Here is a 24,983-nt window from a genome sequence, read left to right as displayed (position 1 = left end):
TGAGCTACGAAGAGGACACTGCAGTTCCTGGGGCCATGGGAAGGGCTGCCTGCAGACAGAGCAACAGAGTGCAAACCACGGATGGGAGGGCATTGGCGTTGAGCTAATCCCCAGGAGGAGGCACCAGACTCGCGGTGAGTGATGCGCCCCCTGACAGGCACAGTCTAAACGCACTGGCCAAGCACAGCCACAAAGTGTGCTCGTGGACAGCCAGCTAGCACCAAAAACCTCCCAGTCAGAGGTTCACAGACATGAACAGAACTAGTCTGGGCCGCTGCTGGTTCAGTCACCGCCGTCCTCACTCAACATCAGTGGGAATCTCTAGAGTAAAATAGCAATGACACTGCTGGCATCTGTACACTGATTTCCCTCCTACACTAGGATTACCATCCCCAGTGCCCCGGGGACATCCCGAGACACTATGGAACCATCGGTCAGGAGGCACCTTGGAAGCACAGGGGGACACCACAAAGATGGTCCTGGCTTCCAATAAAGCTCAGGAGAGCTGTGCATTTTCAGTGCTGAACCCCTCTCCTGGTGGACTGGCGGGTGGGGCAACCCACTGCTTCCAAAGAAGAATTGGTCCAAAACGACATTCGTCCAAAGATACTGAGGGTACGTCAACACTGCGATAAAAAACCTCTGGGTACCGAATCTCAGAGTCAACTGACCTGGGCTCATGGTGCTATAAAGTAGCAGTGTAAACATTCAGGCTTGGGCTGCAGCCTACATTCTGAGACCCCAGGAGGGTCTCAGACCCCAGGGTCCACCCCGAGCCCGAATATCTATGCTGCAATGTTATAGCCCCGCAACTCAAGCCCTGCAAGCCTGAGTTAGCTGACCTTGGCCAGTTGTGCTCTTTTATTACAGTACAGACATACCCTGAATTTCCTGTCTCCTCTTATTATTGTATTGTATTACAATAGGTCCCAGAGGCCCCACCAAATATCAGGGCCCCATTGTGCTTGGCACCATACATACGCATAGCAAGAAACTGCCCCTGCCCCAAAGAGCTTACAATAGACAAGTCACAGAGTTGCATGGGAAACTGAGGCACAGAGGGGTGAAGTGACTTGCCCAAGATCACACAGCAGGTCAGTGGCAAAGCTGGGAATAGAAACCACATTGCCTGCCTCCTCTCATTCCTTATCCTCTTGACCATGCTATTTCCCATGGAAATAACCCCTACAGGAAACAATTTAGTCCTAGGACATTGCCATATTGTTATAATTTTATGACCTCAATGTAGGCAACATTCCTGAACTGCTTTACTTAATATCACCCCCTCAGATTACTATGGATGTTAGTTTCACCAGCCACATGCTCCGAAGCCATGAAGAGTTTATGCTTACAAACGGAGAGCCATGACAAAGAACCACCAATTTTGTCAATAAAGGGCCGGATTTCTAATGGTTAATAGAGTAACATCTCACCAGCTGACTGAGGGAGAACAAAGCAAATACTATATAAATAATGCTTCTTTCTCCTGCTCTCTCTCCAGAAAAAGAAATGCAAATCTTGTTTGCCTTAATGTTTATGGAGGGTGGAGGCCTGGATAGAGTCAACACAGTAGCCAGAATAAGTAGCTGGAGGAGTGTCAGCCATCCATTTTGTACACACTGGAGGGCAGGCAGTCATGTTAAGTAGAAGTGGCTTCATTTTATTTTAACTTAATCTGGTCAGTGTTTAACGTGGCTGTCACAAGGAGAGCAAAGCACCTTGAACAGAGGCTACACCAAGGCCATCTGCAGGTAGGACAAAAACAATTCTTCTTCCTATCTGTCAGTGAGTAGAGTGTCACCGTCCCTGGAGCCCATGAGATACAATGGGTGGTGGCTGTAGTGTGGCCCTACTGTGTAGACATTAAGCCTGTTACCTTCTGAGTGCACATTTTTACATATTTACCTTTCTTAATACAAAATGCATTCCAGATTTGCAAAGGGAAAATCTTTTTGGTACACTGAGGGCCCGACTCTGCTCACTCAGATTTACACCTGTGTAACTCAGCCGATCTGATGGGAGTTACTCCGAATTTACAGTCCTGAAAGTGAACCCAGAACTGGATCCTGACTCTCCTGGCCAATACTATTGGCATTCTCAACATGAGAAAATACATGTGAGCAGCTCTAAGACACGCAGTGAAAGAATAATGCCATTTAGGAATGATCCAGGCAATAGAGCACGCACATCGTTTACCAAAGGCAACCCTGAACACAGTAATGTTTATGTGACTGCCTTGTAATCTAAGGAAGAAGCAGATCATTTAGTCTATGCCACTCAGATGAACTCTGTTTTGAAATCTGATTGGGTGAGACAGCGCAGCCCTAGTCTTTAAAAAGTGCATGATCTTGGCTCCAAGATTTCCAAAGCCAGGGATTAGTGATTTTGGATGACTCAGTTTTTTGGGTCTCAACTTGAGACACCTTAAGGGACCTCATTTACAGGGGAGGGTGTTCAGCGCCTTCTGAAAACCAGGCCCCTTCAGGCTGGGCACCCAAAACCACGAACCACTTTTGAAAACAGGGCTCCAAGTCAGATGGGGACAGTGCACCTGACTTTTAAAACTTGATAGACTGGTAATCGCTCCTAATTAGTGTGGTTGTTTCTCAAAGACAGTTGGTAGCCTAGAACTAAAGATAGCAAAGCCACCCAATGAAGAAAGTACTGAAGATGAATGGTGACTCATAGGCAAGAAATTGATTATTACAGAAAACGTTTAAGACCTTGGTGAATTACAATGTTCTTGCTCGACAGCTCATGCTCCTTTTTGTGCAGACTCTTGTAAAGCGGATGTAATCAGCTGAGGATAATCAAGACTTTGTGTTGCTTCTGAAAGATTTGCTTCTCGTGCCGTGCCACATTAGCCAGGGAAACGCAGAAGACAGCAAGCGTGTCATCTGTCCCCCTCCTTCTAAGGGTGAAATTCTCTGGTGCGGCAACAAAACAACACTCAGATGAATGCCAGGAAACCAAAAGACCCAAAGGCCTCAAAAGAAAGAGTGACAGGTGCTAAAAAAGTCACTTTCAATGCAGCAGGAAGAGAAGAAAGGGCTGCCTCTAAATCTAAGCCAGTAAGACATGGTGCATTTATTAATTAAGTAATAGGGATCAATACCCAAGACATTTCTTGTGGATTAATGTCCAGCTGGGAGGAGCTGACAGCCTGAGGGACATGAACACCAATCTGTCATTAATCCCCAGGAAATGCTCTCTGCCAAGGTCATTAAGTGCCTGGATTTATTTTATGGGTGATAATAACAATAATCATACTTCCTCCCTTGACCCCACCCCAGCAGAAGTGCTTATAGTGCTATGCAACAGCAGCAAATCAAATACAGTATAGGGTACACATGAATACAGACTGCCCTCTTCAAATACAAATGCTCAGCATGTGTGTGTGTGTATGTGTGTGGGTGTGTGTGTCCTATTTAATATCAGGGAGGAAAAGGCATTCAGCTACTGTGGTGCTGGGGCCCATGTAAGAACCTAGATTAGCAAGGTGATGTATCCACGCCCAGAGATGCAGGGCATTCACTGCCCCCATTAACACTCCCTGTGGGTGGCTGGGATGTGCAGTGGGATGTGTGGGGTTGGCAGGGGTTTGCCTGTTTGGTTAAAGGGTTCAATTGGTATTTTTGTTATCTTCACTTTGGGGCAGGCCAAGGGTTTGAGCTGCCGGGGCAGGATGGGTGGCTAGCGGCTCAGTGAGTGTGTCACAAAATTCCATTTGGGGAAGAGTCCAAGACGGACGCCATGGACCAGACGCTCCTGCAGCTGGTGTCATGACACTGGCATGTCTCTTCACTCAGACATCCACACACACTTACTTCTTGGTCCGTATATTCCCCTTAAGTCCCCAGATGCTCCTGCTGCTGGCGGTTACTCACCTTCCAAGCTTCAGATGGGCGTAGAAACCACAAGAGCTTCAGAAGCCACAACTTCTGACCCAGCCACTGTCAGCCTGAGGGGCCTTCTAGCCGCCCAGAGACTCACTAAGGAATTTAAGGTACTGTGATTATTGCTGTAGAGATGCTCCTAATCAGAGCCACTTAAAAGCAAGGCTCCAGTGACCCTTCTGCTGTGTCCTATAGCTGTAACCATGCCCCTCAAGCAGACACCAGGAGGCTTCAGAACATGAGCAAAAAAGGCTAAAAAGAGGCTGCTAAAAGCATCTTTTCCAAGGTCCTATTAATGGGCACAAACAGTAAAATGGAGCCTGAGGCCCTGTTGCCTAGTGCAACCTCCACAATTCCCAGCCCTCTGAAGGCCCACAGCCTTTGCTGCCCCCCTCCACCCCCACACACACACGAGCAGGTGATCATCCCCCACAGGCAGTGGGACAAAGCCCAGTGGTTTTGATCAGCCCCACCCCTGTCAGGCTGGCCCTGACTGCAGAGGTTCGAAGCTGTGCTGTAGAGCTCCTTGCCCTCGCTAGCATGGTTAACAGAGACATCCGCATGCGCCCCTTTCCTGGGGACCATGCTCGGTCCTGGAGTGAATCCCTGAAGGAGAGCCAGTCAGACTCTCTTTATCATCCCTTTGAAACTGGCCTCTGCTAACATGATTAGCCCTGGGATTAAATCCGTTTGACTCATGGCACGAATCGATGATGATGTGTTTAACTCCCCTACCTGTTTAAGGCAGCTGCTAGCAGTGGGCTGGCCATCGACTCTGTCGTCCAGACACAGCCACTGTTTTCGGGCTCAGGTAAAACGTATAATGCCTAATACTGGGGCTCAGGCATTTTCTGTTGGAGACAGTTCCAGGGTGTACAGTATAGCTAGAGGTGCCGGCTAATAGTCTGACACTGGATAGCTCCCATCTAAGCCACAGAGTGTATTAAAGGACTGCCTAGTTAAACAAACAAAGCCCGAAGGAGCCCTTAGAAAAGTGCTACAGTAGGAGCGGAGATGTTAACCACAGCGTCTGGGACAAATTCCAACTCAGGCAATGACATTCTAGCTAAATTCCCCTCGCCCAGGGCAGGGAGTAAGGGGAGCTGGGGTCTGTTCCCAGCTCAGCCACTGTGACCGTCTGTGCAACGTTGTCAAATGACAGCCTCTCAGCTATAAAACAGGGATACTGACACCAGTACCTGCCTCATGGGGATGGAGTGAGGCTAAGCTCAGTAACGGTCATAAGGTGCTTTGAGATCCCCTTATAGCAAACAAAATAAGGCTGTATTTGGATGCTTGTAGGTCAAATGCAGGCTATGTGAATACAGATAGTTCAATATGGCTGTGAATATAGTGTTGTTCTTCAGTTCCAGCCCTAAAATGTTGTGTATTGTTGCTGCCTTCAATTCCAGAGGTGGCTGTGTTGCAGTGGTAGGTGAAGTGATCCCTTATCTTTGCATTGCAAAGCTTAATTAGTTCACCTTTGTAAAGTGCTTTGAGATCCTTTGATGAAAGATGCTGAAGAATGGCGAAGTGCTACCGCAGTGTCTGCAGGCCCCATTGTACTGAGCTGTGCACACGCCCACAGTCAGCCACTCCCTTCCCTGAAGAGCTGACCAGTGTGTGGGTATGAAAGGCGGCCTGGAGCGTTGTTGTCTTGCTCATGTATCTTAGCACCTGGTAAAGCATGATTTGACTTGTAGAACCGAGCCACTATGAAAAACAAGTCAAGACTCCAGATCTCTCGTCACAAGCCCATCACCATCATCAGTGAGAAGGTACGTGTTCTGTCTGCCTAGCACAGGGCCTCTCCGATGACATGCTCAGGGCAGTTTTCTCTTGGACATTCCTGGGGCTGAGGAGAATGGTGACATCCCATCAATTAGCAATGGCGTTTGCTAATTGCTGACATCAATGTGGTTTGGATCAAACCTATAGGAATGCGTCTTTTCTAGCTGAAGAGGTGTGGTCCCAATTTGAGTAGGCTAACACCAGCTAAAATCCTAGTGAAGACCAGGCAGTTGGTAGTTTTTCACATATTAGTGGGTTGAGTTAAAGACTATGGAAGATCCTAGATCTAGCACTAGGATTTTACCTCATGTTAGTTACCGTGTGTTAGCTAACTTGAGTTAAGAACACACCTTGTTTCTGAGTGAAGACAAGGCCTTCATGTCTGATTTTCAGTGGTGCTGAGCCCATAACTCCAGTTAGGGTCAAAGCGTGCTTTGGGTCAGGCCTATGCTGTTCAGAATAGCCGCCATTGCTACGCTCATGGATAAAACTACAAGGGTGATGATTAGTCCTCGCATTGCTTGAAACAGACTGATCATCTGGGCTTAGAAAGAACATGCTTCCTCCAGGCTCGCTTATTGTACAGGTGGCCAGAGCATTCCGGGTTTCCCCTGCTTTCCTCCAAAGTATGCATCCATCACTGGCCACTGTCAGCAACAGGATGCCTGCCTGGATGGCTCACTGATCTGGTCTGGGATGGCAGTGCCTAGGATGCTCTTATTTGTGTGGTTTATCTTCCCCATTCCATCCAGCTGCACGCCGTGTCCCCAGTTTATGCTATTTGTTGTACCCACTGGATACAAGATTACTCAGGAAGCCAGGAGAGGGGGTAGAGAGCTCTCTACCAGGGAGGCTAGCAGTGATGTGCTCCTAGGAGACAGCATATATCAGCCTCATGACATGTTCACCCTCGTGTGACCTGGGGCCTGCAATTCAGCTGCTGTGCCTGAACTGAGGGATTGCTATTTGTCAGCTAAGCAGTCCTGGGCGAGGGTGGGGGCGGGAACAGGATGAGGAATAATGGTGACCAGCCAGGTCAGTCCTGTCAAAGAAGAGTCTTGCCATTAACAGCAAGGACCTCTGCATCAGGCCCACAATTGATTAGTTTGTACTGAAACCATTTTGCTTCACTAGAAACAGAGTTACGCCATATCTGGGTCTCACACAGTTTCTACCATGTAAGAATCTATAAACCACAAGTCAAAAAAGACTTGGATTAATTTAAATGGAAGGGATGTTATCAAACAGTGGGACTTCAGAGCTGATCAAGGGTTTACCACAGTACCAAGTAGGGAGAGGAATTACTAAGGCAGGAACACGAAGTAATGAGATGAAATTAAGAAAGAGAATATCTAGGCTGCATATTGGAAAAACCTTCCTGGCAGGGAGCTGCATTAGGGGGTGGACTTGTCTCCTTGGGGAAGTACTGAAAGCCTCATTGCTAGGTCACGGGTCTAGCACTGGAAATGTCCTGTAGGGACCAATCCTGCATTGGCCAGGAGATGAGCTGATCTCTCTGATCCCAGCATTCTGACATGAAATGAGCCATCTGCATCTCCAGAGATGACTCTGCCCACACACAGCACTAAGAATCCATTTAATAATTGATGCAACAATCAATATCGAAGCATTTTTTCAATGAAACTCTTCCTATGGGATATTTCTCTGTTCTGCTCCTAGAGTCTGTTGAAAAGTGGGGAAACCCATCTTCCTTTAGTAAATAAAGAGCCCAGGCAGCATCCTGCCAACTGAGCATTAGTGTCCCACACAAGCTGGGGCTGGAGTACAAGAACAGCCTGTCTTTGCAGCATGGCTTTCAAGCTCAGCACACTTAGCAAGGGCCCCTACCTCCTCCAAACGGGGCTGCCTGAGCAAGGGAAGGTGTAAATCCGAGGTTAGGCAGAGGGAATCTTAACCTAACCCACCAAGACAAAACACTAAGTGGAGTGGGGGAGAGTGTCTGTGGATAGTGGAGAATAAAGATCATTAGGGTCTGCCCAGACGTGAACTCTATTTAGAGCAGTGGTCCCCAAACAGGGGGGCATACTTCCCCTCCCCCCCAGGGGGGCACAGAGGAATGTTCAGAGGGGCAAGCCCCCAAGGGGAGGGGGGAGCACCCCACTGCCCCGCCCCTGGCCACAGCTCTGCCCTCATTCCCTCTCTGCCCCCCAGGCCAGTTCCGCCTCTAGCCCCAGCTCCCCACTCCCCCATCCCCAGTTCTGCCCCCAGCTCGGCCCAAGCTCCTCTGCTGAGCCAATTATGCAGTAGTTGGGGGGGGTGGGGGTGCGGACAGATTCCACTACTGTAAGGGGAGGGTGCGACAGGAAAAGTTTGGGCACCGTTGCCTTAGAGATTGCTGCGCTGAGAGCTGCTGTTTAAGGCTCTTCACATTTCCAGGGCCACCTCCCACACTAAGGGGAAATTCCCCTGAAGAATTTCCCTCCTCCAGGGAATGCAGATGGCTGAGCTGGTGGAGCCGCATACAAAAATGCCACCCTCTCTCCCTGCAGTCTGCCTTTGCAGGATTGCAACCCAATAATATTCACAGCCTGGTCTGTGTGTCTCTCACTTCCCTCCCTTCTAGCCAGGAACAAAGAGAGAAGGCTTAGCAGCAGAAGGGCCAGACCAGCTGGGCAGGGTTCTGCCCCATCGTGTTCCATATGTGCTGAAATACCTAGGCATGTTGGGGTGGAATTTAAAGAAACAGTTCCACTTTTAACTCTCCCATTCTTTGCTAACTTGAAGTTATACCCCTACATTTTCAAAGAGTCACACTGGGTACATCGATACTGCAGACTGCAGCTGGGAGCATGCTTCCCTGCTCAGACATGGACTTGGACACACACACACCGATGCAATTTGCTCAAGCTAGCGTACTAAACATAGCAGTGTCGTTGGGGGTACCTCAGGCAGTGGCTCAGGCTAAGTGCATGCGCGCATAGCTGGGGTTCTGGGTGGATTTGTCTTCAGGTAGCTAGCCCAAGTCTCCCCCGTGCTACCCCGGCTACACTGCTATTTTTTGCGTGCTAGCTTGAGCAGAGCTAGCGCATCTGCCTAGCCTACCCAAGTAGGGGAGCACGCTCCCAGCTGCAGTGTAGACGCACCCACAGGCATTTAGCAAAACCTCTAGATTTTCAAAGATTAATGCATGTGAACAAGTCTTCGAAAATTTGGCTTATAATGGTCTAAGATGATGCCTTCCCCTGTGTTTCTAACCAGGGCCAAAGTACAGCCAGCTACTGAAGAATCTATCTCAGGCTTTATGACACCCAACATATGTTGGGGCAGGACTTGGGCAGTCAGCATGGGATAGAAGTCCTACTAGAGAAGACAGGTTCCCAGAACTTCCCCATCTAGCACAATAGTATAGTGGCTGCCCCCAAGATGGTTAAAACATGGTTTGATATTCCAGTGCAGACCTAAGCAGGTTTTAACCATGTGTCCGAATTGGGCAAAAGTCCTGGATATATCTTAGCATTTACTGATGCTGGGGAACCAGAACCACATTTTGTGTTGTGGGGACAACTGTATTGTGAGCCAGCACTCTGACCCAGTTCCATTAATGTGTGTGTGTGCGCGCGCGCATGTACGTGGGTTAATTTTTGACTCCCAGTAATTGGAGTCAACTCTCACTGACTTGACTGGACGTTGCCTGGTTAAACCTCGTAGCTCTTTGAAAATGTAGAGATTCATATTGTTGGAACAGAATTTATTGTGGTTCAATTGTAATACACACAAGTGTGTGTGTTTGTACAGGGTCTAAAACAATGGGGCCCCAATCCTGACTAAGGGTGCTGGGCGTGACTGTAATACAAATAAATTAATTAAATCATATTATACCATTAGGTCTGTGTTACAGATTCCAGTCTCGTCTGCAATACCGAAAGAGAAATTCTCTTGTGGCAGAGCAGAAGAGCTGCTAAGGGAATATTTACCAACCAAACTCACCAACGTTACTTATGAGCCTGCAAAATGTGCCAGCCTCACTATTGCTTTAAGTGAAGAAATAAAACACTTGGTCAAGCAAGTCACTCCTCCTCGGTATAAGTTAGTTGTCAACGTCACCATTGGAAACAAAAGCAAAGATGAGACTGTGGATATAGTGGTGACTAGCCAGTGTCTGTGGGACCCTCATTCAGATAATTTCACATCCTCCCAGTATGTGAATGAGACACTTTATTGTGTTGTTTTGGTTCATGCTGTTTATTTCGAGTAACAATCCAAATACATCTCCTTCGCATAGGAAGAGCTTAGGTATGTTATTAGCTACAAGTAAAGAGAGACACTCAGACACGGGTGTTTGCTGACAAACTTGGAACTATGCCATAGCTACAGCATACACAGTGTGAAGAAACTCTAAAACAGAATAAAAATGCTAATTAACAGATGAATTTAAAGATGTGGAGAGAGACTATGTGCGCCATACATCACATGTACACTTATGTGCACAAGATGCCTTGTCATACCCTATAACAATACCTGGCTCTTACACAGTGCTTTTCACCGGTCTGCCTCAAAGTGCTTTACAAAGCTAAGTATCATCATATCACTGGATGTACTTTTACCTAGCAGCTTCTATGCACTGCCCCTTTCTCCCCCCACAATGCTAGAGCATTCCAGAACAGCCCTGTGGAAAACCCAAACATTACTCCAGATATGAGGCAGTGTTCCTGGGAAGTTCACAAAGTCAGTTCTGGCAGCCCTCTGCCTATGGAAAAGTCAGGCAGTCACCATGAAACAGCTTTTCTACCTTGAAAATAGCTTCCATTTCATAAACAACAGAGATTATAAAATGCTTGGGAGCAGGAAAAGCAAATAATCATCATCCCTGAGAAACTGAGGTTTAACAGCAGCTAGAACATCATGCACACACTTTCTCAAATAGATTTTTAGGATACATTTTTATTCTCCATGTGAAGTGTTGTACACAAATGATAAAGGATTTTACATTTTTTGGGTATACAGTGCAAACCCATACCAGTGCATCAATACATCATGAGGCAAGGCTGCATAAATGCGCAGTGACCAGAAGTACTAGGGTATGTCTAACTGCATTGTAAACCTGGGTCTCTGGGACCCAGGCTCGTGGACTCAGTGTTTCCAAGCCCGTGTTTGAGCATCCACACTGCTTTGTAAACCTGGGTTTACAATTGCTGGATCCAGGTCTCATAGCTGTGTTAACGCATCCATACTATTTCACTACACAGACCTTCGGTTTGACCTATGTTCACACTGCAAAATGAGAGGGCTTGGACTTGAGTCACAACAGGAGTCGGGCTCTGACCCACCGCCCTCGGAAGGTCCTAGGACCTGTGTCCTGATTGCTTGCTGACTTGAATCTGACTGATTTGGAATGGGCTCAGGTTCAAACCTGCATCAAAGCCTGGTCTTTTGTGCAGTGTAGACATACACTTAATGTCCCTTATGGCAATAACCTATGGATTAAGAGTTCCCAATAGTGCACAGTGACATGACAGACCCAAATGGCTTTCAGGGTGTTAGTGCCATGACAACGATGCACAGATCGGAGCAGAGTTACTTACCTTCTACTTTTTAATTACAAAATGAAAGTGATGACACAAAAAAATGAGGTAAAAGTAATGTTAAATGTCTCTTTCATGAAACTTTGAGTTACTGCTTCCACTATCATTTTTCTCTTTCCTGGCTGTGCCAAGTTATTGTAGCAAGTTTGGTTTGTCAGCTAGCCTGTAGGGATTTCTAAAATAATATATTAAGAATTATATTAAAGACACTGTATAAAATATTTTATACAAAAGCATATGAAAATATATGCACGAGAAACCCAAACTGGTCAAAGGACAAGTTCAAATTGATGTTTGCATAGGAAACAGCAAACAGGTGCATGCTTGGTCTGCACTTCTTTTCAGAGGAAGCAGGTCTGGAACACACTGCTAAAATACAAAATAGGAATCCTCTTTGAGTCCTATGGCTTTCAAACATCTAGTCATATCTTCATTAAATGCTACTGAGCCACAAATCAGCACAAATGGCTTTCTTCTACAGGAATTTATCATTTTCTTAATCAAGTTCTCAGTTATACGGCCAGTGTGTGTGTTTTCTTGATAGCTCCAAGGAAGTTTTTCCAGGGAAGATTCCTGGAAAAGCAAAAAGTTTACACTGTATCAAGTTATTTTAGAAAAAAAGGATGATTAATACTTTAAAGAGTTAATGCTTAGACCAAATATCCGACCTCCCTTGACCGTGTTTCATCTGAAAGTTTACCCTTCAGGAATGCATCAAGGTGGTTTCTTCCAGGTCAATAATTGATGTAAATGAACCAGTGCCACAGCTGTGCTTTTCCAGGACAATGCAAATCACAAAGCCCAGGATGAATCAAGTGTGAGCTGGGAACAAAGCATTCTCTGTCAAGGGGATCTGGCTGTGGAACAATCTTTCAGAGGAGATCAGGCAAATCCAGAATCTGACCATTTTTAGGAAATGTTGCAAAACATTCCTCTTTGAGTCAGCCTTCCCATCAGAAGTGACACTCACAATATGAAAACCTCCCTCTATTCCCAACCCCCTAACCCCCCTCTGCAAAAATAAAACCCTACCCCAAGCAGAGTTTTGACCCTGAAAAGGGAGAAATGCAAAATATTCCATGAAGTCCACTAGGGCCTTTGCTATTGTTATTGATTTTATGTGGAAGGCGCTCACATACTACCATGATGGGCAGCCATATAAAACTGATTGATAAGTAGACAGATAGAATTATGAAAAGGAAGCTGAAAAACTTGGTGTTTAGAACAAACCTCTTATGAGAGGAAATCACAATGAGACAAGATAAGAGAAAAAAATGTATGGACTGCCATGTATTGATTAGTGTCAAACAGGAACCACTGTCCTGTACAGGATGGAATTTCAAGACCTCCTCAACGTTTGTGACCGTCTTATTCTTTGGTGGCTGCCCTGCAAAAAGGTTTTTAGGAGCAGAAGGTCATAAGTTCTACTCCCCATTGCCCAAACTGGCTAAATGTGGGACCCAAAGTTCCACAATGAGGGACACAAAAAATTATACATGCAGGAAACTTAAAATGCTGTGTGATTCACACTGTTAGCATAAACAACTTTCTACAATCTGAATGCAATGAATCTTTATTTCTGATGTAAATAATTTTCAACAATAAAAGTGAGGGAACACCAGATTTGTGTGGAACATACATAAATTTGAGACTAAATGAGCAGCGCCCCTGAAAATGAAGGCTACTTCAGAGGTAGGCCCTTGTCCATGAATTTGGTATAGTTAGCAACTTTAAGTATGTGGCCCCAACATTTTTACACATAAACGTGACATTGGCTTCATGAGAGGACTCCAGCGTGAGATGAGTTGATGAATAGCTGGATACATGCTGCAAGGTAACACACCAAGCTAGCAGTGAACATTTTTGATGACTGAAACTAGCTAATGAATGTGAGCAGCGAATGAAAGGAGCTAACAAATCAATGCATGGGTGCTGAAAAAAGAAGATCCTTTGGGTGCAGTTTGTTTATTGTGAGTTTCACATAGAGCTGAGAGTTTTATAAATACAATTTTTCAGATGCAGCAATGATCAATTTGGAGGGGGAAAATATTCCATGGCAGACACAGGTCAATGGGAGCTTCCTAACAGAACCTTTGTGAAGACAGGTCAACTAGTGAGTGATACAGTTGAAAGTCTGCTAGTCAGTATGAACAGGATTTAAGAACATGTTATCAGACAGATGCTACTGGATCAACATATGGCCTTGTCCACTGGTAAGCAATCAACTTAGATAACACTGAGGCAAAAGCAGAGAAGGCAGAGAGTTGTTCACCACAGAGAACCCAGGGATGAGTGTATTTATATCAGAATGTTACCTGGCTAAGGACGTAACGCGTTCTGACGTTCCAGTATCGAGACTGATCTTGGAGAAGAGGTTTCAAGTAAATATTTTCAAAAGTCTGGAAGCAACCAACCAGGGTTATAAAGGTTTCATCATCTTCATTTTCTGTTATGTACTGGAGGATGGGGAGCATTGGTGCTATGCCAGTACCAGAGGCAAGCATAAGAAGTTCTCCATACTAGAAATTAAGTGGAGGATTTTGATTGGATTATAGTAACTGGAAATGGAAAAACCTATTAGATTACTCCATTCCTCTGAAAGGGTGCGATAGCAGGCCTATAATATCAGATATGTTCTCTCATGGGGGACTGAGTCAGGTACATTTACGCACAAAATTTAGTTTTTTCAAAGGCAAGATTTTACAAAACCCAAGCTCAACAGAAACATTTTCAGGATTTAAAAAAAAAATCAAATGAAAACGATTTTTTCTTGGATATAAACATACCCCTGAGTTTTAACCTTGATTTCAGCTAAAACATGTTGAGCCTCAGTTCAGCTGCACCCTTTGCCAACACCCCTTATCAGCAGTGGTTTATATTTCCATTGTAGACAAGCCCTGAGATAAAGATGAAAGCACTCAGATCACATGCTGTGGAGTGTAGTTTGGACCGCTGCAGGAAGGAACTCTTTCCTTCTCTGTACAACTTGTTTGGTGCATTATGGAAGTTCTCTACCTTCCTCAGCAGCAGTGGACATTCCAAACAAATAATAGTAATACTTACCACTTTTTATCCACAGAGCTCAAAGCACATACAAAAGATGGGTGAGCATTATAATCCCCAATTTATAGATTAGGAAGTTCAGGCACGAGGAGGGCTTGATTTTCAGAAGAGCTGAAGGACCTCAGCTACTTGCCCGAGTTCACACAGCATGTCACGAGAACCCTGGTCTCCTGATTCCCAGTCTGGTGGCCTGCCCCCTTTAGCCATGGCTAGGGACTGGATATCGGACTGGATGAACTACCAGGTCAGATCTGATAATGGCAAATCCTACGAATCCATACAAAATCAGATGAAGTGCTCACAGCCAAATGAATCACTCTCATTCAAGAAATGGATTGAGGACATCTGAGCTGTATCCCAGCAGAAAAGTTAGTGGCCTGTGGAAATCAAAGCCCAAAGCTCCATTAGACTGAGAATAGATTTGCAAAATAAAGGGCCCACTCCAACTCCTATTGACTTCAGTGGAAGTTGGATCCGATCTTTTATGAACAAATCTATCCTAAGTGCTATGAAACTTTCAGCTTCCTTTTATACAGGCCACTGATTTATACAGCATACTAATTCTTTGAAACTGCCATCAGTGGGAGCCAGGGGTGCTAGCACCGCTCAAACCAGGTCCTATAGGTGCCTAGGGTACCAGTAAGGCTGGTTCCCCGTGGTACAGTTTGCAAAACCTATTCTAATTTATGAATTGGTAAATTAGCTGAGCAGGCTGGAAGCAGGGCACAGAGATAGTGTTTTGGGACTATTTTGCGATATATTTTGACTGTCCAGTTTATTGTGAATGACCTATTTAAATTGCTGAGCTATATCCACTTTTAAAGTAAGATCAGTTTTGATGTATTTTGGTAACAAATAGCTCTGAATGCAAAAATAAAAGGGAATTTTATTTTCGGGTGTTAGCAGAACTCATAAAATACTTTCCATCTATTATCATTATTCATAAATAATACAAATAATAATAAACAGTTTGAGCTTCTATGGTGACTTTCACCCAAGGGTCACAATGTGTTTTATGAGCTGTATTTACAGGGATGATTCACCCTCTGTTAGGATGCAGTCACCTCTGGCAATCCAGCATAAACTTGATCCACGAGTTCTGAAGGAGAAGTGAAGAATAACTTTCCCAACTGAAACAGCAGGGGGGATTTCAGGAGGCAGAATCTAATTGCTCTACCTGGAATTTGGCCAGATCCCTGGGGTTTTTACACTCCTATGTTGCAAGTGCCATGGGATCTCTAACGACCAGAGCCACAATTCTACATCTCATCAAAAAGGTGGGGATTAAGTAACAGTCCCTATGTTTGTGGGAAATCTCTCCAAAATTTGATATAGTCATTTTTGCTGGGGGTTTGGCATCCATACATGGGATCACTATTTGCCGCATCATGGACATAAAACTGCACACCTCACTGAAGTCTGCATAATCTGATGATACGTCATGGGCCGCATAAATATATCAAATATGTGAGATCTGGCCCTGAGACCAGGAGTTTGACACCTCTGCTCTGGTCAAACTTGGTCTTGAAACATCAATGTAGTTCAAAGTGATGCAAAACAAATTTGCACTAATTTTTGGTGATAACTCTGACCAGTTTTTTTCGTTTCAACACTAATAAAAAGGATGGTCAGCAACCCTTGCTAGTGTTTTATAATCTCCCTCCTCCTTACATATTTTGCATTCTAACAAGATCCATTTACTCCAATCAACTTCAAAAGCTGTAGCACTATACAGTAAATGTGTAAATCCTTCAAATAATCAAAATAGTAATCTAATTGACAATCTCCCTTTGGTACATTACACAAAGTGAACTGCCATGTGCTGAGCTATTCTGTATTTATTATATAACTAACCTGATTAGGGCTATATGGGAAGCCTCCAAATGGCCCTCGCCAAAAGACTGTATCTCCTTCAATCCAGGATTTTACATATTGTGACATTAGCCCAGCCTCATAGCACTATTTAAAAAAATCACACAAAAGGAAAGAATAATTATACTTTGCTGGAAAGTTTCCCAGCTTAAAGTTAATTACAAAATTATCTCTGTTTAAACAAAAGGGGGGGGGGGGATTTCAGGGGTTTAAAAAATGACTGTTCTATTTGCAAAATAATATAAACTTGTAACAGTAGCAAAGACATTTAACTGAAATGATACTGGATTAAATCCAGCTTGAATATAATGTAAACACAATACACACTTATGAAGCCTACGCTTTCTGAAGCTAGGAAAGCCTATCAGAACTCTCATTTACAAAGCACACAAAGAAGAACTCCTCACAGTCAAAAGCACAGCTAGCTTTCCTGTGTTCTCCAGAGCTCAGAACACGGCCACGTAATATGGTTATTAAATGACTGGGAGCTGGAAGTGCATTCTGGGTATTGATATTCAAATGAACACCACATATTGTACACTTTGTTTCAGATCTCCCAGATGCTACAATGGCACAGCAAGTAACTACTGAACCAGAGTCAGGTTTCCCATCTGAAATGTTAAAATGGGTATTTTTAGTACAGATCATCTGAATGTGAAAGGATGCTCTGAGATTTTACAAAAATATTGACATGGACCTCACTAAAAAAGGCATTCACAAAAACTGCTCTTTTTCCTAACGGGTACAAAACCACTGTGAAAACACTGTTATTCTGTTACTGACAGGAGTCAGAGCTTGCCTGCAATAGAGGAGGACACAAAGGGAAACGCTAAAACCATGGGATCATCCAGTTAGTCCTGTTACCATCCCTAGTGGCATCCATGCTGTAAGATACTATCAGAGACATTTTACATTCAATGGGGCTTGCATCTTGGGTAGTCATTTAACACCTATGCACAGTGGGTGGAAAAGGTTATCAGATTAGAACGGTTTGTATGGTAAGCATCTTACACTCACCTGCCACAAGCATAAATGGCAACACAAGGTATAAGGCAGTAGCAAATTAGCATTTACTTCCTGTTCCCTACAGCACTGGGGGAAAAGCATTTGGAACTGAAACACTCTCCACTCCCAAATATCCTCTCTCAATCTAAATGAGAAATGTCTGAACTGGTTTACAATTAATTTTTGTAAAGAAAAAGAAAAAATATCTCCTGGGGTGAAAACTTCTACACTCAGTTTTACACCAAAAGAAACCGTAACATTATAAAACTACTTACAGAAGGGTGTAAAAGTATGGCTTGGCACTTAAGGACTAGAGGCCTAGGGCTAGCCAACTCTGATTACCGAAGGAACTGCTCCAGCCCACCTGTGCTGTGGGCCCTGAGGAAGACAGCTGATTCCCCTATAAGGGGCAGCAGGAAGCTGTGGTAGAGAGTGAGGAAAGGTTCTTGCAGGGAACATGAGAACTCAGAGCCAGGAGGATGAACTCCAGCCAAGTAAAGCATGAGAGTGATTGTTAAATTAGGACCCAGCTCTGGAAAAGAGGAATGGGGACTTTCTACTGAAGGGGAGAGAGATATTGAATGGGGGTTGGGCCCTGGAGGGCAATGTGTTTCTGAGGACTGAATAAATTGGATCCCAGAAGGGGACTGTTTTAAGTACTGTGGACTGTGCAGTTCTTAAGGGGCCCCGAAGAAGGGGAAACAGAGTAACCCTAGGCCACAAGGGGAGTGCTCAGAAAGTGGCTGACCCTGTTACAGAGAGTTATGCATGGTAAATAGCAACTTCCTCACTCTAAACTGTAATATCATAAACGTGATAGTGTAACAATAAGAAACAGAGGGGTTTGAACAGTACTTGGATTGCACAGTAATAATAATATAGTACTTCCCAAAATTGCCTGAATAGTGTGAAATATACTACAACCTACACAGCAAGTTATAAAAATGGGTACTTTCTGAAGAGGTGTTGCAGGTCTTTTATTACTGCCAGAGAATCACTATAGTTCCCTTTGGGATGAAAGGTTTTATATAAAGGAAAGGTATTATTACAATCATTACTATTATTATTGAAACGCAAAACCTGTGTAATAAGCAAGTATACATGAAATTTCAGAGTCAACCTATAAATGTATCCTATTAATGCACCTCAAATGTAGCACTTTTCCCCGATTGCCACAATAGTGAAATAACCCACCCATAAATGTCTTTTATCAAAGCTACACACATTTCTAAAGGACTACGTTCTATCATACAAGTGAATAATAAATCCTCAAAAGTATAAACTCCTGGGAGACAGGCAGAGGTTATACTCTAATCTGCCTGGAAGCTGTAGCTCTCAGAATTTTACACGTGGAGTAAAATTCATCCCCCCCCGCCCCCCCGAAATTAGCAGAGATATGTAAATTTGACCAGAAAGATGGAACTGATTTTGATTTCCTACACAAAATAATTATTTTTGCTGACTCTGGTCCTACAGTCCTTATTCAGGCAAAACTTCCACCTAAGTCGAGGGGTGAAATCCCGGCCCTGTTTAAGTCAATTGGAACTTTGCCATTAGTTTCAATAGAGCCAGGATTTCACTCCAAACAGGTCTCAGTATCAGTTTCTAAATGTGAAGACCACAAAACAGATGCTTTATGGTTCTACACATTTTGCAGGAAAATTTCAGTTTCCCTGAAAAGTGTCCTTAAAGCAAACAACCCCTCAAGAAGCCTAATTGCTGAAGGTTCGTCTTGTGATAAAGGCACTGACCAGGGATGCAGGAGAGCTGGGTTCATTTCCTGCTGTACCACAAACTTTCAAAATCCTCCATTGGCATTGACGCTGCACTCACATGACAGACTTTAGGGGTGAAACAGGACCAGAGGGGCATCATCCCCCCAGGGGTTGAATGGACAGGATTTAGAACTAAGCCCTGATCCTATTCCCACCATAGTCAATTGCAAAACTCTGGCCTTGATTTTGTAAGGATCACTTAATAGGGAATATGTTGTAAATAATTTATTTACAAGACACTTTTTCTCTTTCAGTTTTGTGTACCTGAAATGACCACTCTTATCAGCAAAGCACAATTGCCAACAGAGTCCCAAATTGTTTACAATCTTACCTAATATAGACTACTTACTTTTATTAAAACTTCAAAGTATCCTTCAGCATTTACAGGGCTAACTGGAGTATAAGCTCTCTGAACCTCCAAACCATTCACCATCCCTCTGAGAAGAAAAAAAGATGGTACAGGAAACCATTACTGGAATCACTGATTGATACTCTTTGGAGCAATGAGCAAAGGCTATTGTCTGAAACAAACAGCAGTCTTTCCTCCCCATGGGTCATCCTTTGCTGAGACAGATGTTCCATCAATTAGCTAAACATCCAGGGAGTGAAATAACCTCAGATTTCTCTGTAGACCCTTTACGACATTCCCTAGTATTCCTCCAATTCTCTAGGCAATGGCACCACCTATGTCGCACATGCAGCTTCCCCAGACAAATCCGGCAAAGGAGAGTAACAGACATTTTGTGTGGAGCAGATGAATGTGCAGTATCGTGAGGAATGCTATATTGGTAAATTTGGATTGTACGCTGTTTGGGCTAGGGGCTGTTTTTCACTGTTTGTACAGCATCCAGTAAATATATAATAACTGATACATATCAATGGTGCCTACAGTCTGACCTTCTTCTGTATCTGACAGTAGTCACCATGAGAAACTAGCACAGATGACAGCTCCTCCCATGTGGCCCCTTTTTGGCAAATACTATGCCAGGGGAACAAATGTTTTTCCTGACCTCAGCTGGCAATCAGCCACAAAGCACACAGACTTTGGATACAATATTGCACTGTGCTTAGCCACCCCAAGTTACAGTGCCTAACACTGAACTCCTGATTTAGTAGTTTGCCTTCATGCTGCTACATGGATATAAATCATCTGCTGAAACGACTACTTTTTCTCTTTTTCCTTCTGTTAATTGCTCTCCTTAGCCACCCTTAGTTCTCTTTCCCCACCACCAACACAAAGCTAATGTTGGGTAAAAATGAAGCTATGGAGTGGCTTTCACCATAAAATTAACAAACTTAAACTCATGAGTTCTTTCAACTGTATCATTACAGAAGCACAGAAATGCTGATTTACTTGGTATGAAATCTTTGTATATTGACAAACTACATGTTAAGTCACGTAACGTAGCCTGTCTAACTAGAGACAGGGACAGTACCTTAACACAATATGTTGTCCTAAACTCAATCCCAGGCTGCTATTTCCTGGCAGCTGAAATGTATACTGGCAGGTGTCCTCTGTTAGCTGTTCCACAGAGCTTATCTTGAATGCAGTAAATGTATCTGGATTTAATTCTGAATTACTACTCTGCAAGAACAACAATGAGCAATTACTGGAGTGGACAGCATCCTTTATTTCACTTTTATTTTTAAAAAAACTTGTGTGTGAATGTAGAGCTGGTGAAACTTAGGACCCCAGAAAAATGTGCCTTGAAAACTCTAGGGACAAGCACAGATTTAAGGGTCTCTCTGCTGGTTTGTTTTTTGCAGTGTTGTTTTCAAAATCTAAGATGTCATTTTAAAAAAAAGTTAGATTTCCGATCCTACGACCAGGAAGAAAACCTTCTAAACATGACTCAGTGCAATGCTGTCTTTCTGACTGTGCAGAGAGAGTTCAGTAGAAATGGCTCTAAGAGAGCTTAACATCCTAATGGGGACTCAACGCTGAACTCCAATGACGACCATTTTAAAAACCAACACCGTTAATTATTTCACTGCTGATTATGTTAGTAGAAACCTCCAGCTTTACCAGCATGGTTGGATATATCTGAAAGGGCATTTGACAGGAATAAAACTATGTTTTGAAGAGGCAAATTGAATGCTATGTCAAATATTAACTTTTTATCCTCAATATATGAACCTGAAAATGAAGGTAAAATAAAAGTTGTCAAAGGTGAACAGTGAATGCTATCATAGTAGAAGAGATGCCAACACTCTCATCTCTGCCTTTTTCCCTAAAAACTTGTTGCCTCATGCTGTGGAATCATCACCTATTCTATTCTACACAGGGCACATCACTGTAATATCTGAACACTTTCAGTAGTGCATTAAAAATGTGCGTAACACCTGCCATGCGTTGTTTGTTCTCTCATCCTCTCCCCAAAGGAAGACGTATGTGCAGGAAGGTGTCTTGGTTTGGTAGGATTTTAGAGGACTTTACATGTTGCTATGTATTTATAGCAAGATCAAAGAAATGCGCCTTGTGCTTGGAGCGGAAGGTGGTGAAGTTTATGATGGCCCTTAATTTTCTGGGTGAGTTCATTCCACAGTCTCAGACTGGCCCCAAAGAAAGTTCTCCTGCACAAACAAGCTTTATCCTTATTGTATCACCTTCATGTGATGTGAGCTTGCTGCAGTGGCACCAGAAACTGCACTTTAATGAGGTACATAATGAAATCCAGAGAGTTTCGGAACTTTCATTACAGCAGGTATTGTGGGGGAAGTCTAAATTCTTCTAGTAAAAGACCATTGTAGATCACCCCACCCTCAGCTATCAAACAGCTATCAAACGCTTACAAACACAAATGTGATAAAAGTACTGACTGACTGGATGCTATGAAAAAGGCCTTTGAAGTCCCTACCTCCTCCTTCTGTTTGGTCAGGAGGCTTCTGTCTTTCTTTGCTTTGGCTTCTTCCCACTGGGCTAGCTCCTTCTGATACACATCATAGACACACGGTTTGCAGCCACTGCCACAGCACTGAGATGGCAAGGGTTCAGTAGGCATAAGAGAGAGCCAGTCATCCTCACTTTCACTCATTACCTACAAAACACAACCCAAGCATCATTCACAGGGCTACATGTTTTAAGGAAGAGGCACACATGAATCTGGTGCTAGCTATCTGCTGCTTTAGAGACATCCATCTCAATATGTTGAAGATTTAATTCAGGAGGCATCCAAACTTTATCTAGCTGAAGACACATCAGCTAACTTGATACAAGCAACGCTCCATCTTCATTTAGTGGCTGCAATCCTCTACTTTAACACAGAATTGTTATACTGCATATGACCAATGCCCTACAAAGTCTAGTATCCTGTCAGTGACTGTGGCCAATACCAGACGATGCAGAGGAAGGTGTAAGAAACCCCTTATCAGTTTGGTGACCGGTTTATGCCCAGCAGAATAATTGTCTGTATTGTGTACACATTAGACAGAAAAAAGAATTTAACTGTGGATGTTCTCAGTATTCATATAAATTGCTATATTTTTTAAATCCTAGACTCAGCTTCAGTAACCAAAGAGGAGCATTGTGACCTAAAATTTATTATCTCTGTGGGCCACACCCCTACATTAAAGATAAATACAGGGTGTGCTCTGGTCCCATCTTTATCTTGCATCTTTCTCTAAATCCCCTCCTTCTTTATTATCTTTACTAAAGTACTGTATTCAACATAAAAAGTAACATTCTAAAATGTGGCCTGCAGCTGCCCCAGCTTTTAATAGAGAGGTCCAACCTCTGGGAGGCTGGAAGATAAGCGATGCTGGAGAAATATAGGTGGTGGTTAGAGAGAGGAACTTGACAGGGAGCAATGTTTAGTGAAATCAGTCGAGTGAAGGGCCCTTTTGGTGAGCAAGAGAGTTGCTACAGGGTTAGAGATCGAATAAGTAGGTGAGGGCAAGGACTGGTAGAATTATCTTTAACTCCCCATCCAAATATCCTTATATTAGACAGTCCTAGATCATGTCCTATCAACAGAAGTCCCAAAACTGACCACTGTGGAACACCATAACTTTTTAACGTACTGCTAAACTTGATATTATTCTCAGTGCTTTGGCATATACTGTTAAGAGTGTTTGATAAGAGCTAGATATTATTAATGCTCTATCATTCAAACATGAGGAAAATTATAAAACCACAAGCGGCAGCATTGAAGAATACTTAACACCTATAACCATTTTCATGGTGCTTTATGAGCATTAAAACTTATCTTCATACTTGTGACAAACATATTATTATTCTCATTTTACTGATGGAGAAATGGAACACTAAGGCCAATATTTTGAAAAGTGGCCGCTGATTTTAGCAGTCTAGCTGGAGGGAGCAACACGCTGAGCATCCATCGCCCCTAGCAAAGTCAATAGGAGTCATGGGTGCTCAGCATGAGCAGGTACTATGCCCCCACCTTTCTGTTGGAAAAGAGCCTAAGACATTAGGGAAGGCAGGTCTCTCTGCTTTGGTGAGTTTCCAATCTGGACAGAGAGTAGGCAAAAGGGGCCTGTACAACACAGGAGCAGTGTTTGGGGAGGGCGTTCAATATGCCCCTCAGCTCTGTGATTCAGGTATGGCTGTAGTATGATAAATCCATCTTCTCCCTGCAGTCCAGCCCAGCCACGCAACTCCATTATGCTACCAGGCAAAGGCGAGACTGGGAGCCTGCTGCTCTCTGTAGCTATGGGAGGTGGCAGCTAATCATCCCAGTTGATGGGACCCAGAGTCAGGGCAGAATTGCAGGGCAGCTCTCTTGAAGCCCCAGCTCCCGGAGTCACAGGATTATGGGAGAAGCTCTGCATTCATGGATGGACAGTTCCAGCCTGTGCCATGGCAGAGACAGGCTTGAAAATGGGCCCCTCAGCTAGGGTTGACAGGTGTCCAGTTTTTGACCAGAACACACGCGGCGCCGGTCAGCACTGCTGATCGAGCAGTTAAAAGTCTGGTCAGCAGCACAGTGTGGCTAATGTAGTCTCCCTGCCTGACCTGGCTTCGTACAGCTCCCGGAAGTGGCCGGCATGTCCAGCTCCTAGGCACAGGGGCGGTCACTGGCCCCTGCCCCGAGAGCTGGCTCCGCAGTTCCCACTGGCTGAGAGCCGCGGCCAACAGGAGCTGTGGGGGCAGTGCCTGCAGGAGCAGGCAGTGCGCAAAGCCCCCAGCCCCTCTGTCCAGGAGCTGGACATGCCGGCCACTTCTGGGAGCCACCTGAGATAAGAGCTGCATGGCCATGGCCCACACCCCAACCCGCTCCCACACCCCAACCCCCTGCCCCAGGTCAGAACCCCCTTCTGCATCCAAACTCCCTAATAAGGTCTGCAACCCCCACTCCCTACCCCAGGCTTGAGCCCCATCCCACACCCAAACACCCTCCCAGAGCCCACCCCCTGCACCCCAACTCCCAGCCCCAGCCCTGAGTCCCCTCCTGAACCCCAAACTCCTCATTCCCAGCCCAACCCCAGAGCCCACCCCCTCAGCTAGAGCCCGCACCCCCACCTTCTGCCCCCTCCTATACCAGCCCACACCCCCTGCCCCACTCATAGCCCCCTCCCACACCCTGAACCCCTCGGCCCAGCCCAGAGCCCCCTCCTGCACCCCAAACCCCCCATCCCTGGCCCCAGCCGGAGCCCTCACGCCCCCACCTCACCCCAACCCCCAGCCCCAGCTCAGAGCCCCCTGCACCCCAAATCCCCAGCCCCACCCCAGAGCCTGCATCCCCAGCCGAAGCCCCCTGCCCGGTGAAGGTGAGCGAGGGTGGGCCGTGGCTGGCGGAGGACGCTAGGGGGCCCCCGGAGGCCAAGGGCCCTGCTAGGCCGGGCGCGGGGGTAGCTCGGGGACCGACCGGGATCCCGCCCGCCGCTCAGGCCCGGCTCCTTACCCTGCCCCTGAGCCATCCTCCAGCTCGTGACCTACCAACGGCCGCGTGCCCTAGGCCCCGCCCCCGCCATTCGACGCCCCCCAGAGCCCGACTGGCGCCGCGCCCCCTTTCGTCGGGAGGGCGGGAACAGAAAGGGCTCACGCAGGCGTCATTGGCCGGCGGTGCCGTCAGTCGCCG

At 45.1% G+C, this 24,983-nt stretch overlaps 2 protein-coding genes across 8 annotated transcripts; one reads left to right on the top strand and one right to left on the bottom strand.

Moving 5' to 3' along the window:
* Nucleotides 1–1,631: 1,631 nt before the first annotated feature.
* Nucleotides 1,632–9,903, top strand: LOC122466850 (dynein light chain Tctex-type protein 2B-like). 2 transcript variants are annotated; one of them, XM_043553012.1, is made up of 5 exons: nucleotides 1,632–1,751; nucleotides 2,776–3,071; nucleotides 3,854–4,006; nucleotides 5,600–5,674; nucleotides 9,547–9,903. In XM_043553012.1, the coding sequence occupies exons 2-5, from the start codon at nucleotides 2,955–2,957 to the stop codon at nucleotides 9,901–9,903; spliced, it is 702 nt and encodes a 233-aa protein (XP_043408947.1). In that variant the 5' UTR covers nucleotides 1,632–1,751; nucleotides 2,776–2,954. The 2 variants fall into 2 exon arrangements, with proteins under 2 accessions (XP_043408947.1, XP_043408948.1); XM_043553013.1 differs by lacking the exon at nucleotides 1,632–1,751 and having other exon boundaries at nucleotides 2,744–3,071.
* On the bottom strand, nucleotides 9,875–24,977 carry LOC102947831 (NADH-cytochrome b5 reductase-like). 6 transcript variants are annotated; one of them, XM_037906488.2, is made up of 7 exons: nucleotides 24,807–24,936; nucleotides 21,804–21,983; nucleotides 20,382–20,530; nucleotides 19,295–19,382; nucleotides 16,148–16,252; nucleotides 13,546–13,749; nucleotides 9,875–11,803 (listed from the first exon to the last, which is right to left on the bottom strand). In XM_037906488.2, exons 2-7 carry the CDS (start codon nucleotides 21,978–21,980, stop codon nucleotides 11,600–11,602), a joined length of 927 nt encoding a protein of 308 aa, XP_037762416.1. In that variant the 5' UTR covers nucleotides 21,981–21,983; nucleotides 24,807–24,936; the 3' UTR covers nucleotides 9,875–11,599. The 6 variants fall into 6 exon arrangements, with proteins under 6 accessions (XP_037762416.1, XP_037762417.1, XP_037762419.1 ...); XM_037906489.2 differs by having other exon boundaries at nucleotides 24,842–24,935; XM_037906491.2 differs by lacking the exon at nucleotides 24,807–24,936 and having other exon boundaries at nucleotides 20,382–20,525; nucleotides 21,804–21,933.
* Between the last annotated feature and the right edge of the window lie 6 nt (nucleotides 24,978–24,983).

This window comes from Chelonia mydas, chromosome 8 (assembly GCF_015237465.2).
Source record: "Chelonia mydas isolate rCheMyd1 chromosome 8, rCheMyd1.pri.v2, whole genome shotgun sequence".
NCBI lineage: Eukaryota > Metazoa > Chordata > Testudines > Cheloniidae > Chelonia > Chelonia mydas.
This window is presented reverse-complemented; position numbering and strand designations above follow the sequence as displayed.